A 14914-nucleotide genomic window follows, 5' to 3' on the forward strand; every position below is an offset into this window, starting at 1 on the left:
GAGTGGGCTGAAACTGTTGGAAGCGCGTGCACGCACTATGCACTGCGCTCATACGCGGCAACAAGTGCGCCCACCTAGCGGGGAAAAATTGAAAATATGTTTGTACAGATAAAAATCGCGCAGCGAAGTATTTTCCGGTACTACTTACTACTACTTCCGACGAAAATTCGTGTTCTCCGGCACCTGAATTGATCAGCGTGGTTGTTGACATCTGTTTGAAACAATTACTTCTTGTGGAGCATTGTTCTCTGGGCGACAAACGAATTGAATTAAAGTTCATAACGTTTACACACGAGGAGCGTAAATTTTTTCAATAAAATGCCACGTATGTACAGCAGTATTGCTATAAAAAAAAAATCCATTAACAGCTAAGAGTTTTTGGGGTTATTACTCCAGTTAGATTGGCTTTTAGCATTAATTTTTGTAAAATAATTTTAGTTTAGGACAAGAAATTAGTATAGAAACATTACATTAAAATTAAATTATATATTAATTTAAATAAAAATATTATATTTTATTTACTTATTCACCCTTGTCATATTTTTTTCCATTCTTTTTGCTAATGCAAATTATTGTACTATCAGAAGACACAATAGAAGAAACTGACTGTGATCCTGCATATGAAGGATACTTTAAAGGGCATAACCGGGAAGTCACAGCTTTAAGCTTCCATCCAAATGGCAGTCAGTTTATATCGGGAAGCTTGGACAAAACAATAATGCTGTGGCACTTAAAACAATTGATGCGAGCTTACAAATTCAAGGGTCACGAAGAAAGTGTCCTGGATGTGTGCTACTCGCCAAATGGAAACCTTATAGCCAGTGCTTCCAAAGACAGAAGTGTAAGACTTTGGGTTCCTAAAGTTAATGGGGATACAATAAAATTTACAGCTCACAGCTCTGCTGTAAACTCAGTACAGTTTAGGCCATATGGGGAAGAGGTAATATTCATATTTAATTACAGTCGGTTTAAAGTAGACCTTATAAGCAAGTTGTTCTGTTTGTAGCTGGTTACTGCATCAAACGACAAAAGCATAAAACTATGGTTTCCCTGTCGCAGAAAGAAAAAGTTTTTCAAGTCATTTACTCAGCACACATCTTGGGTCAAATGCGTCAAGTTTTCTTCCACTGGTAAACTTTTAGTATCCTGTAGTGACGATAAAACAATAAAAGTATGGGACATTACCAGTGGAAAATGTGTCAAAACTTTTAACGAGATGAAAGGTTCGTTAAACACTTTGTAATTTTACTTTTTAAAACTTTAGAAACTTGTGATTTTGCTTGTTAGCTCCAGCTAAGCATGTGGAGTTTCACCCGAACGACATAGTTATTGGATCGGCAAATGAAAATGCGTGTGTTAAATTATATGATTTGAGAACAAATACTTTATGTCAGCATTACACTGCTTTTGAAGGGCCCGTTAATATGGTCAAATTCCATCCAACGGGTAAATTTATGTTAACGGCTTCGAATGACTCGACAGTAAAGGTAAGTTAAGACTTCCTCATTCAGTAGCTTCAACAAGTTATTATCATATTTGCGATTAGATTTTAGATATCGTGGAAGGCCGTCCAATTTACAATCTCAAGGGTCATGAAATGAGTGTAACATCTATAGCATTTTCAAAAGATGGTGAATATTTTGTTTCTGGTAGCACAGACCAACGAATTATATTATGGAAATGTAATTTATGTACTGATGACCGAAAGAGTCCTACACAGGTAATCCCTTCCACCAGTGAACAACAAAATATATGTAAGAAACCAAATCGCTATGAACTTGATAAAAATGTACGCGAAAAACAGACTCAAATAAAAATAATAAGTTAATATGCAAATATAAACTACAAAATTATAGAATAGTAATTAAAAACGTGATGCAAACTGTGTAAAAAAAAAAAAAATGGGAAAGATATTTTATTATACAATTATAAATATAATATTTTTGTACTTTTTTATATGCACAATTAGTCGAATTTTAAAAAAAATCTTTTTAAAAAAAGATGCAATATAAAATGTATCTTCGTTATAATATGTATGACATATTTGCAGCACCTGATACAATCACGTATCTTTTAAAATCACTTTTTCTTCTCAATTGGTGCCTAAAAATTGACATGTCTTTCCAGTTTTCTTGATTGTCTCTAAAATCTCGTCCGAGCCAAGGGCGGTAGTCACAAGCACCTTTTTTCCTTGCAAATCTATCTTGACTTCGTCGATACCTGCATATTGCACAATAAACAAAATATTAGAAGTAAATTGAACGAAAATTCTAAAATACATATTTCCTTCACTAAAATAATAATTGTCATTTCCATACTTGACACTTTTAACGTCAGGAAATGTTAACCTCATCTTACATGATTCTTTTATTTTTTGCAGAATTAACATCTTTAAGAGGTATCGAATAAAAATACTATTTGCGGAATTCACAGCATGAATAGGAAAATATCTAATTCGCAAAAATATTCTCAAATACCTGCTTTTTTCTTGAGCACGTTTTGCACAGCATTTGAGCATCCCTCACACGTCATTTCAACACTAAATTCGTGTATCTTAAACAGATATCTTGTTAATCGTCGTCCAAACTTTCATCTGAATTGTTAAATTTTTGTTTGAGACCGGAATATTAATTTGCTGTTACCTGAGCTGCCATAATAACGATACGTCTCCAGGATTCGACGTGTCAAGTGGATTATTCTTCAGGCAGGTGACGACGAATGGTCAGTGCGATCGCTAAAAATGCGTAAACGGCAGCATTATCTGTAGCTGCACCGTAGACGATAACGTGCGTATCGTATGTTGACTGTTTCTGATTACAGAGCAGTGCCGAAATGATTGATAATTTTATATATCCGATAAAAAAAAAAAATCCTACGAGAGTCTATAAAAAAATATTTAGTTAATGAATATTTATTAGAAAAATGTCATATTAATTTTGCACTAAATCGCCGTTCTAAGAAAGCATGAACGTTTGATAAAAAAAAAATAAATACTACTTTGCATATACCATCACTGTATTTTTTTTGCATAAAATTAACTCAGTAATTTGTCGATTTAATATAAATAGAAGTGGTGGTACTTTTTTTTATTTTAAGTATTAGTCGATCACTTAATCACTTTTAATGACACAAAAACTTAATCACTTTTAATGACAATTAAAAGTAACACAGGAAAAACTAGAGAGTCTCAGAGAATTCAATTTTTATTTTTATCCTTGCATCTTGATATAAGGTAGAAAAGTATTACGGTTGAATGCCTAGTAGTTGTCGAACTTTGTATACCTCAGGACTGTCTTTTCAACTGCGGCTACGCAAGGAACAAGCTTACATCCTACAGCATGATTTTGCATTTCGACTAAAGGATGAATTTGTGATACAGATTTTTTGTTTTTCAGATCGACTATAAACTTTCCTACATTTATCATCTCTTCGGTTTTTTCTATTTTCTTTTATTTCCTTTTTCTTTTTTTCTTTTTAGGATCGCGACGGAAGGTCTACTCCTACAATTTTTGACGGGCGAGTAGCGAGTGAAATGTACAAATGATAAAATTTGTCCCTGATGTTGTCCCTACGGATTGTTCTCGCATATGAGAACATAGACTGGCACGGACGGCGGCGGGATTATTGAATGCCTTGTGCGAATGAGAGATCTTATCACAGTAATCAGTTCGGATCGTACTGAGAATACCTGCTTTGCTCGTTTCACTAATCGGATACTGCGTCGATCATCGCTCTCTATCATACGTGTACCACTCATCCATACATTTGTCTAATTAGTCTTATTTTGCACACTCAGTCATATTGCTCTATCTTGGTAATGATAATCCTTAGTCGTTACACAATTTGTTAATACACTTTTCGATACGCTTATCGATATATGGCTTCTGCCGTTTCATTGCAGAGACACAATGAGACCATACTTACTGTAGTTCAAGACGCTTTGTCCTTCCTCTCCATCCCGGGTGATAACGCAGTTGCATCCTTCTTTCCCTCCTTTCTTATACGTCTGATAAATGGGGGCGTTCGTACACTGATTTTACAACGAGTGAGGAGTAATTCATAAACATCGCAGCTTGTTTTATGCTTATCGATGGTTACAGGGCACGTTTGTTACATTTATTCGGCCAGATGAAGCGTCGGGATTAACAATGCGGCTGAAATGCAATTTCGTATAACAAATTGTACTCGTGACGAAGCGGAGTTTAATAATAGTTTAGCTTTAGCTTTGGCGCTTTTTGTCAATCGGGGATGATCCGACGACACACATAGGGGTTGGTGGTATAATGGCAGTCCGTAATTCGCAATTTCGGAGACTGATCAACTCCCCAATTACATACATGTACTTTTACGTATAATATTACGTGTATTAATTAAGCGGTGTAACGAGACTCGGAATCTTTCATTAAAATATATCCGTTCTCTCAGTAAAAATATACGAGGGGGCTATAAGTCCGATCTTCTTGCGATGAAGAGACGAGTCACAGATACATGCAAACCTGCGAGGGGGGGAGTTCCGTGGAATGCTACGGCAATCGTCAGGAGTTGGGAATTATTTGAGCACGACGTTACGAAATAATCATTACTAACTGAGACTCGTTTTTTAGGATAATCTATTCTATTTCTTACTATTCGATGTAAACACGACGCAAACACTTTTTCGACGAATCATAAAAGTATCATGTCAAATGCTTAAACGCAAGAGTCAACGATCGGAAGATACTTATTCGAAAAAAAAAAGAAAGAAAAAAAAATGCAATTCTTTTGTACTAGTAAAGAGACGCACTTTATCGCATGCGGTAATTTATATAGCGTGACGTAAATCTGGAGATAAAAACTGCGATTATGTCGTCATATTGTTCACATTCAGTCCGTCGGACTGACTGGATTATAGCCTGCTGGCGGGTTCGCGTGAATCCAGCGTCAGAGAAAACTGTAAGTGTTTTGAACTGCTCTGCCAGTGGAACCCGAGCCTTGTTCCACAATGATGTTCCGTTGCTCTAGTCTCTCCAACGATTCCGTGCGCGTTCTTATAGAACCACCAAAAGTGCGTACCTATTTATTAACATCTCATTAAGTATCAACATATATTCTTAATCTTGCTATCTTATCAAAAGTTTCTCTTAAAGTTTCTGGATTGTGGAAATAATTAAATATGTAAGTATATCGAAATCTTGTCAATATTTCAGTGAATACGATTAAGTATAAGAAAAAATTATCAGAAAAATTGATGTTTTATAGAATTTAATTTTGAATAATAATTTTGAATAATAAATTCACTAAAATATTGACGAATTTTTAAAATTTATGTAGAGATACAAGCAAATAGGCTATTTCGTCCAGAATATTAATATTTTGAAAATTATCTTACTCATAGTAATGCTTATTATAACTTTTTAATATTCATGTTACAAGATTTAATTTTGAAACGAGCAGTGTGTTAACTGAATATATTTATTCTGAACGTTCCTTCATTGCTTGAAACAAATATAATAAAGCACACCAGAAATTTCAAGAAAAAGCTTTTACTAAAAGCGAGCTCCTTGTCCCACGGTCATGTTTCTTTGAACATTATATTTCTTGCACATTTATATCATGTCAGATTTTTCACAAAAATTTCGTCACACGGCGATAATTTTGCATATTTAGACGAATGATATACAAATTTAACCAAATAATAATTTATAAAATAATTAATAAATAAAGATATAAAAATGTAACATAACGTACCTTGGATGAAAAAATTAGAAACAAATGTGAACATAAGGAATTTTTAACAACACATCTGCTCCTTTTTGGTGTATATATTTTTTGAACATATATTAAATAAAAACTATAACAAATATCCGACTTCGTAATAAAAGGAACACATAAATAAGTTGTATTACATTTAAACTTTGTATATCAATCTATACAAATTTTCCATCAAGTTTTCCAGCAAATTTCACACAAATGCAGACACCGATTAAATCTGTCCTGTATCATCGACCATACGATAAATATGGACGCGTTAGCTGGTTATCTACTCACTGTCTGTAGATTAGACTTCAGACTGTGGGTGTTGGCCACTCGCGCTCACACAAGAGGAGTTAGACTTCCACTGCAGACTCTTACTTCTCTGGGCTCCACAGCTGGCAGAGGTCTCCTCTCTTGCGACTGTTGTACATTTGAGCCACTCGCCACGTTGTGATGCCCGGATCGCGATGTGTGATTCGTCGCCACTACGTACTCTGTTAAAGTAACATCAGCTGTTCCACCGGATTCGAGTGGGATCGCATTTTGACGAAAGTGTTCAAGCATATCGTATATCGCAGGAAAGCATAGATGTTGGACTCGGCAATGACCCTGATCGTTTAACGTCATTCGTAAATGCTGCAATAAAAGTGATGAGTTAACGATAAAATAAGGTTTAAATATTATTCATTGTTAAGTATAGGAGATGATGTTTGTAGTTACCTTAGCTCTTCCTTGAAAATTAAAAGTTAACACAAATTCGCCTTTTCTAGTTTCGCTCTGTCGAACCAGGAACACACCGTGACCATTAGCTGCACTATGCAGCACGAGTTGTGCGGCATCCGAACGAGGAAGAGTACCGTGAAACCACGGGTATTCTCGTAAGCTACTCGATAAATCCAGCTCGCCTTCATTAGCAGGCACTGCAAATAAAACACATATATAGTTTTTAATTTATTTTGAATTATACTTGCCTGACGATATATCAGTTGCGCCAATTTATTTCTTACTTTGCTCGATTTCTTGTTGAGAGGAACATAATTCTAAATTACTACTGCTGCGCATATGAAGCCTCGGAGGTAATTCTGGTGGATTGCCCTGTGAGTCCTCGCCGTGTTCATGACTAGCGGATCGGAAGCTTTTACTCGCCGAGTTGGCTCGTAATCTATCGCTATCGGATCCGATAGCCAGCGAACCGTGACCTAGGGAATCTCCTAAAGAGTCTCCCGGCCCGGAGCCGGGAACGCTAGAGCTCTGCTGCACCGTTCGCATGCAATATCTAATCGTCGCCAGCCACGATTTCATGTCGTTCGAGTCATGCGCCTCGATGACAAACTCCATGTTCTGGGTCTTCAGGACGAATGTGTTCTCGTGATCCGGCATTTCGAGCGCCGTAGTTTCCCTAGCCTCCGTTATCGCTGAGCAAAAGACGCCGCTGCGTGGCTTCACAGCCTTCGGCGGAGAGTAGAACTCCAGCATGTAGCCGCCAATGGCCTTGATCAAAGCTAACCGTGACTTTTCCCATTTTTGCGTCCCATCTATGTTCTCGCCCATCAAGGAGTTAACGATACCTTCTTTACGGCATTCCACCACAATTTTCGATAGCTTAGCCTTGGAGTGTTTATCCTTGCGGTGTTCGCTGTGAGATAACTCAACTTCGTCGCTTTGCTGTTTGTGGAAGAAACCCTTGCCCTTTTTAAGTCCTTTAAATGACAACCTGCGAAAAAAAGGCTTGTGGGCAGGTTTCGGCGACACTGCCTCTCCCTCATGCTCAGAATAATCGCTGAACTCCTCATGCGAGGAAGCACGGACCGGTGCATTGGCATTTTGACTTGCGAGATTTATGTCCCTTTCATTGGAAATTACACTCCTAGTATCGTGCAACGATAGCGATCTAAAAAAAGTACAAGAATATTAATACCACATAAGTAATTTGAGATTCCAAAGTTCCATAAAAGAATGATTAATAAAATAATAAATATAATTCTTTCTATAAAATTAAAACATTAGAATTACATTTATTTTATACAATTAATATTAAGATTTATTTAAATTCTTATACTTTCATAAAATTTGTGATGAACAGACAAGGAACTGTGCAAACTCTAAATTATTCGTCATTCTTAAAATTATTATAACTGAAAACTATGTAGATGAGACTCCGTTCTATCAAGGACTAGTCCCACGTTTCCTTTCCGAAGAAGAATCTCCATCAGATTAAAAGCTTGTTAATACAGAAGAAAGCTGTGAAATACGAACCTCACGCTCTGACGCAGGTACTCGCTCTCAAAGTGTTCGCAGAAGATAACGACGAACTGGCGCAGGAAGTCACGGTGCGAGAGGTTGGCACGGGTGCTTTCGGGCAGATTCAGGCTAACGTAGGCGCAGAACGCCTTGGCAAAGTCAGAGGCCGAGGCGCGGGCGTGCCTCTCGCAGAACTCGATCCAGCCGGTCGCTGCTTCCGGCGACGCGGCGGTCGCCGTGGACGGCGTGGCCGTCGTCGTAGCCGGTGCCGTCGTCGTTGTCGTCGTCGTCGTCGTTGCTGCCGCCGCCGTCGTCGTAGTCGTCGTTGTCGTCGCGGTTGTCGTTGTCGCCGCCGACGTCGACGTGACCTCCGCGGCCGCCACCACCGTCGTCGTCGTTGTCGTCGTCGTCGTGATTGTTGCGGTCGGCGACGTTCTCGCCGTCGTTGTCGTCGTCGTCGCCGGCTTCGTCGGCGCCGCCGTCGCGTTAATCGCCGGCGATATCGCGGTGCTCGCTGTCGGCGTACTCGCGGCGTAAACACTCATTATCGGCGTCTGGCTCGCGTAGGGGGCGGAAGATCTCCCCCCCTTGTGCTGCCGCCGCCGCCACCACCGCCGCCGCCGTCGTCGCCACCCGTCGCCCTCCACTCTCACCCGCTCCCGCCGTCGTCGCTCCGGGGTCTCTTCACGAACGTCGCCGAGGTCGTCGAGGGTGAGCGGACATATCACGTCCCGCCGCGCGTCACACGCGGCTCCGTAGGTCCGCTCGCGGCATTTGTAGCCGTCCTCGAATGGCCGGGTACCCGCGCGTGCGGGCGTAACGCGCACACATACACGGAACCTTTAGCAGAGGAAGAAAAGGAGGGAAGAGTAAAAAGGCCAGAGAACGTCGGCGCGATGTTACGCGAGAAATAGGATTTGCTGAATAATACCTAGGAGCTCGACGGCTACATCAGCCTCGCAGGAGTCCCTCTCGCCGCCGGGGAAAACGGCCAGCCGAAACCGACGCCGACGAGACCTCGAACCAGGGGGGAGCTTCTCGCTCCTCGCCGACTTTACTTGGCGTCTACCTGCGGCGGTCACCTCTCCCTCCGTTTATTCGACTCTCCTTCTTTCTCCGTCACTCTCCCGTTCAGTTTCTCTCTCTCTCTCTCTTTCCGTACCGGGTGTCTCGCTGCCGGTGAACGATGGTCGACGACCGCTCGGGTCGCGTCCACGCCGCGGGTCGCGCGAATGCCGAAGTCAGGGACCCGGATGTTCGCGTAGCCGTCGTTTTCGCCTGCCGAAAATATTTACAGGCATTACGGAGCACACGCGTGAAATGCGTGATACGCGCTACCTCTCGCCAGTGCCGCTAGCGCACTCTGCTGCATCAGTATCTTCCCCTCCGTCGTCTTCGCCGCTACTTCCCCTTCTGGGAGTTCTGGGCGATCCGGGTTCGCGTAGAGGTTAGGTCGCGCGTGGACCCGCTCCTATTTTACATGAAAATTCGCACTTACGTCTCGTCCTCGTCTCATCCCTATTTCGTATTCCGTAATCGATTGACTTACCGACCAGGTTCTTCGTTGAAACGAACACCGCTACGGGCCGCCACCGATACTATCAGCGACTCGATGTAACGACGCGAATCAATTTGCTACAAGGTAGACATCTCCATATTTAAGTAGCACGTCGCGGCTTGAATCTGATCGAACCAATTGTTTTCAATTCCAATAGCATCGGCTGCGAGCTTCTACATCTTTGTCGTCAAAATCACAGACGTTCATCGCAGCAGCCGGGTATATTTTGTGATTCAGCTATAAGATGGCGGAACAGGTGCCGAAGCGGTTAACCTCGTCAACGGACAGCTCGACGAAGTTCATCGAGGGATGACGCTAGCGATATGAAACAGGTAAATCTCTTACACGCGCTGTAATAATTAAAACTAAACTACACAACGAATCTATCCAACGATTCCATTCGCGAGAGCGCAGATCGAAGGTTTTGGAAATTACGATTTTCCACGGCGATGCTGCGAAATATTCTTACTTACGTACTGTCCACTGTCTTGATTTCAATTACTACCTTTTCTTAATTAACAAAGAACAAAAATAGCAACGCTATCAAACGCTAAACTTCGCGAAAAGTGTCTCGCGACTTTGATCGGAATTAAAAAATCAGAACGTAGCTATATCGAGTCGGAGTATAATTATTTTAATATTATCCGAATAAGACAATCGTGCGAATATTTCTGTTCGGAAAGAATCTGTGCGCAGCCAGAAAGGCGAGGAGAACCTCGGAGAGACGAGAATATAAAATGTCATCGATCGCGCCGTAAAAAAAAAAGGGACTCTCCGAGGCTCGCGAGCCTTGCCGAACTTTGCTCAATGTTAAATAGCAAGCTTTGCCGATGTGCGTGCCATGCGCGCGGGCACATTTTGCAACATCTACGAGAGGAAGAGTGCATTTCCTCGTCGCGTGACCGGGCCGCGGTCCGAAACAGTTAACTCTCATAAATTTAATTACAAAGCGGGAGCGGAATGGAAGGTACCGCCTCTCTTTTTCGCCGAACAATAAACTCGCGAATTAATCTCGACGACTTTGCGCGAAATTACACTGTTTGCCGGTAGGTACGCTTCGCGATAACGTGAATTATCAACGCGACGTTATCGTCGACGAACCACGTCTCTATCGGATCTCATAGATCTATTAGATTAGCAAATACTCGAACCGGGTGTCTATTTGAAGGCCTCCGCGTAAATACAAAGATAACGCAGTTGATCTTTCGCCGAAAGTGATTATCGCGCCGAGATGAAATCTTTCGCCGTTCGGGGAAATTGGATTTAGCGAAATAAGCGATGAATTTTTAATCCCGCGCCGCTCAATGTCGATTAAGCTCATCGCGTTACCGTTAAGAAAAACAATTAAGAAAATGCGTCGGTGCATCGGGGGGCTTCGTTAACGCGGAAAGGCGGGTGAAATACGAGCGGAGTACCTGGTGCTTCGTTCCATTACGGATTAAACGGCCGGGCGGCCGAAAGACGTTACGCAGCAAATTCCCGACGACCGGCGGCGATGAAGTCGGAGATGAATTGTAATGCACCATACGTTTCCGCCAACTAAGAGCGACAGCGTAAAAGGACGAACGCCGCGCGAATGGAGTGTCGCGAATCGCCGGGTACGAAAGTGCTCCTCCACCGAGGTATGGGCGAGCGCTGTGAAAACTAAATCCGGCCCGACAGCCACCTCCCGTTGACCCGCCATCGTAACAATTTTCTGAAAAAAAATTGCCACGCGCTGCGAACGTGGAACCCGACTCTCCGACGTAATGCGTCACCTTTTTCAAACCCCCGGCGCAAATCAATGGACGTCGGTGCATACGCGAGCGGTCGCTGCAACGAGATCCGACTTCGTTACGTTGCGGATTAATGAAATACGCCTAAAGGGAATGGCGAAAGAACTTCCACCGCCAACAATACCGCGATGACATTCTCTTCTTGATTACGCGGAATGATAACTGTTATTTCTCCGCTTTAACAAAAAAAAAGAATAAGATACCGTTAATTACTTTTTTCTATATTTATACTTTAATGAAGAGCGGCTCCCGATCAATCACGCACGCGTACAAGCGTGATAGCTTTATCATGAGGATCAGCTATCTCGGAAGAACGTAATGTAAGATCGACGTCCGGCCGAAAAATGGGACGCACCGTTTTTGAACGGCCATTCGATCGGCGATATGTTTTTCATAGCGCCGTATTATGACGGGCGATCTGTCACGGTCGCCGTAACGGCAACTCCAAGGGGTTGGAAAAGGGCTTAATGCCTCTCCTGGATGGCGCAAGAAAGAGTTGCGCGTGCGGGGGATGGGAAAGGAGTACGTTACACCATATCAAAATGGCCACAACTTAGGGGTCCTGCGCTACCCCGATATATCATCGTTAGAGAACTTTAGACGGCTTCCTGGTTCCAGCATTGATGGCTTCCTCCGATACGACATGATGTATCTGTTCCTCATCGCCGCGGTGTGTGAAAATGAGAATCGGATGCAATTTGAAAGTAAAAATATCATCCCGCGACGATAACAAAAAAAAAGCATTCCCCAATTATTTACATATTTATTATCTGATTCGTACGCCCGCGCACGCAGATAGGAATCGTATTTTAATTAAAAGGGGTGAATTGTAATCTGTTTATGCCATGAAAATATCAATATGATATTTTTAGAAAAAGCCTTTTAATCTATTCGAAATTATTGTTCTCGAAAATTTATATTCTCAAAATTCACGTCGCCGCCGCGTAATTATTTATCGCGCCAAGAATTTCATCTTGCGTTTTATTGCTTTAAGTATTTGCCGTTGCGTTAAAATTTCGCGTTTGCCGTGCACGTCATGAGTTTACGCGAGAACTGTAATGTCACGATCGACCAATGCGCCTCGCACGTCTCTCTTGAAATGCGCATCGTAAACCGTACGATTCCACGTTGTAAATATGTCGCTGTTGATTTAGATTGTTGCGTGCTTCTTGTGCACTCTCCCGGCCCGCATGAACCTAATGTCCGCCGGCTGGGAGCTAACGCCCGGCTGCCGAACGTAATGCAACGGATAATGCGGCAAGTTCGCTAGTGAGGAATTACGTGACCGGCTCTTAGTTTCGGCCGTATTGCAGCTAAGTGACGCGCCATACTCCTCAGGTATTCAAGCGACGAGATCGAGCTAATGTAAGATTACTCGTAAGGCGCTAAGAAATTCCAATTTGGCATCTGAAGCAATTAGCTGTCTCGTTTGTTTGTAACGTCTATCATTAATTTTTCTCGTCGATTATTATTTTCAGGGAATTAAATGTTAAAATCTTATATCGTTTTTTGTCGTCTGGATTACGAGATTTGATATCGATCCAGTTAAAGATTAATTTCTGAAAAAAAAGTCCAATTATTACTGAAAAAAAAGAAAAAAAAACAACGCGATTAATTTCGAGATTTTCTTTATGCAACGGATAGTTTCCCTTTGCGAAAGCCACATTTCCGTGTGACATTAGACTTAAAACGAGCGTTTCTTCCGGGGAAAAAAAAAAAAAGGAAAAACGAGAGATTGAATCAATTATGGGTAACAATTGCGAAATACTTGCGAAATTAAGTAATACCGGCGAGTTTCGTTCTCCTAGTAGGTGTCCCGAGGATAACCGGGATTGTCAAAGCCGCCAGCTGGAAATAATAACAGAGATGGCCCCCTCCGTAATTATTCGTCGTACATTTCAGTCACTGCCGGCGCGATATCAACTTTTTCGTAAATACATTATCTAGATTTCGCATCGGTGTTAATCTGCCCCGCGGTAAGTAATTAAATTTCCGCGAACGCCACTCCGCGGGGAGTTTATCTAGAGCGGCTGTAAAAAATTTCTGACTTTTAGTCGTCAGCTTTTATCGGGGCGAGAGCCGGCGACGAGTCGGCAGATAAATCCGGCCGAGCGTTTCCCCATCCGAGAGAGCACCGCCGTCCTTTTCGCGGGTTAATGCGCTTTCCGGTGGACGTGCAACCGGGCCCGACGTGCGTGTGCCTTCAGAGACTCACGTCGCGCCGACGACGGGAACGGTTATCCGATATCAAATTACCGTACGTCGAGCCAAGTTCCTCCGCGATTCAGAGGGGCCCGGTACGCCAATAACTCCATTCCGGCACCGACGCACAACTCGCGATGGTATAATCCGTCCTGGCCACCGCCGCGATTGACCGTCCCGATGTTCCCGACTTTCATATCGCGAAAAATCACGCCGATTGAAATAATTCCGCACGCAGAAATATATAACGCTTTACTCAATTAAATTCTACGATTAGTCCGGTTGAGTGTTTGATAAAAGTGACTCTCGACTGTGCCTCAAATACGCGAAGTTTGTTACAGCGTTAATGCCTAGAGGTGGAAGATAATTATTAATTACGCGAAATTGATTTGTTTACGAAACGCGAATGTGTTAGGTATTTGTGCGGTAGATACAGATGTCGATTTTTACTACGATGTTTGCGAGATAAGATTTAATCAGCTCGTCCGAGGTAATTACGAATTGCGTAATGACGAGCGACGGGACAACGTCTTGCTTGGGCGAGTCAAATTGTCACGTAACGTTATCGATTTCCCTTCTTATTATGGCGTATATTTACCGTCCTTACCCGGCGTCATAAGCCATCCGTGAATTCTCCGCATGGCCGAGCTAGTCGGCCGCCTAGTGACAGATAGTTAGGCGTTACCCAAGCTGCAGTTACTGATCCTTCGACAAACACAGATGGACAAACGCTTCCTAATTGTACTGGGAATTGTTTACGCTACCTCGAATACCTTCTCACCTCCGCCCGTAACTACTCCGGTATTTACCATCCGCTTCTTCCGCATATCTGCCATTCCTTCCGCAAGAATAAAATGCCGGGACTTTGATTCGGTAAAAGTATAAACGTTTTACGGGGCTTAATTAAACGATCGGCAACGAGGTTTCGTGGAAAATTATAAGCTCGGGAGCTTTTTTTTTTTTTTCGAACCTTCGAGCCCATCTCCCGTTGTTACGCTCGTCCTCATCGAGGATTACTCTCTCGGCAACACGGGAAACAATGAATCCGCGTTGCGCAATGAGTCATGTACATATGTATGTGTGTATATATATATATATACATATATTTCGCGACATATCGGATTAATTTCTAACCGTGCTACAGCGACGTATTTTTCGACATTTTTCGCAATAAAAAAAAAGTACAGTTATTCATGCATTTCCATGTTCCATTAGGCGCATCACGTGCTACAGCATCCGATCCCGGTAACGAAGTTGTTGCTCTCGTTATATTTGACAAAAATTTATAAACTTAAAAGCGCGATCGATAAAAATGAAAAAAAAAAAATTATATTTTAATCCAGTTCATTATGCAATTCTGCTCCCAGCGCAGTGGAATGATATTTGACCTGTTGCGATCACACTC

The 14914-nt window shown here is 42.2% G+C and overlaps 3 protein-coding genes across 5 annotated transcripts; 1 reads left to right on the plus strand and 2 right to left on the minus strand.

Annotated features, from left to right (window-relative positions):
• The first annotated feature begins 48 nt into the window (after positions 1-48).
• On the plus strand, positions 49-4618 carry Poc1 (Proteome of centrioles 1). Of its 2 annotated transcripts, XM_070668308.1 has the most exons (6): positions 49-325; positions 585-940; positions 1007-1223; positions 1288-1487; positions 1547-1720; positions 2381-4618. In XM_070668308.1, the coding sequence occupies exons 1-6, from the start codon at positions 319-321 to the stop codon at positions 2384-2386; spliced, it is 960 nt and encodes a 319-aa protein (XP_070524409.1). In that variant the 5' UTR covers positions 49-318; the 3' UTR covers positions 2387-4618. The 2 variants fall into 2 exon arrangements, with proteins under 2 accessions (XP_070524409.1, XP_070524408.1); XM_070668307.1 differs by lacking the exon at positions 2381-4618 and having other exon boundaries at positions 1547-1909.
• Positions 1888-2780, minus strand: Atox1 (Antioxidant 1 copper chaperone). Its single transcript, XM_070668310.1, has 3 exons — positions 2643-2780; positions 2478-2553; positions 1888-2220 (listed from the first exon to the last, which is right to left on the minus strand). Exons 1-3 carry the CDS (start codon positions 2652-2654, stop codon positions 2093-2095), a joined length of 216 nt encoding a protein of 71 aa, XP_070524411.1. The 5' UTR covers positions 2655-2780; the 3' UTR covers positions 1888-2092.
• Positions 3186-9603, minus strand: Lnk (SH2B adapter-like protein Lnk). Of its 2 annotated transcripts, none has more exons than XM_070668303.1 (6): positions 8906-9603; positions 7990-8814; positions 6741-7624; positions 6454-6653; positions 6112-6369; positions 3186-5052 (listed from the first exon to the last, which is right to left on the minus strand). In XM_070668303.1, exons 2-6 carry the CDS (start codon positions 8517-8519, stop codon positions 4921-4923), a joined length of 2004 nt encoding a protein of 667 aa, XP_070524404.1. In that variant the 5' UTR covers positions 8520-8814; positions 8906-9603; the 3' UTR covers positions 3186-4920. The 2 variants fall into 2 exon arrangements, with proteins under 2 accessions (XP_070524404.1, XP_070524405.1); XM_070668304.1 differs by having other exon boundaries at positions 4915-5052; positions 6028-6369.
• Positions 9604-14914: the final 5311 nt, after the last annotated feature.

The sequence above is a fragment of the Cardiocondyla obscurior genome, linkage group LG17 (assembly GCF_019399895.1).
Source record: "Cardiocondyla obscurior isolate alpha-2009 linkage group LG17, Cobs3.1, whole genome shotgun sequence".
Lineage (NCBI taxonomy): Eukaryota > Metazoa > Arthropoda > Insecta > Hymenoptera > Formicidae > Cardiocondyla > Cardiocondyla obscurior.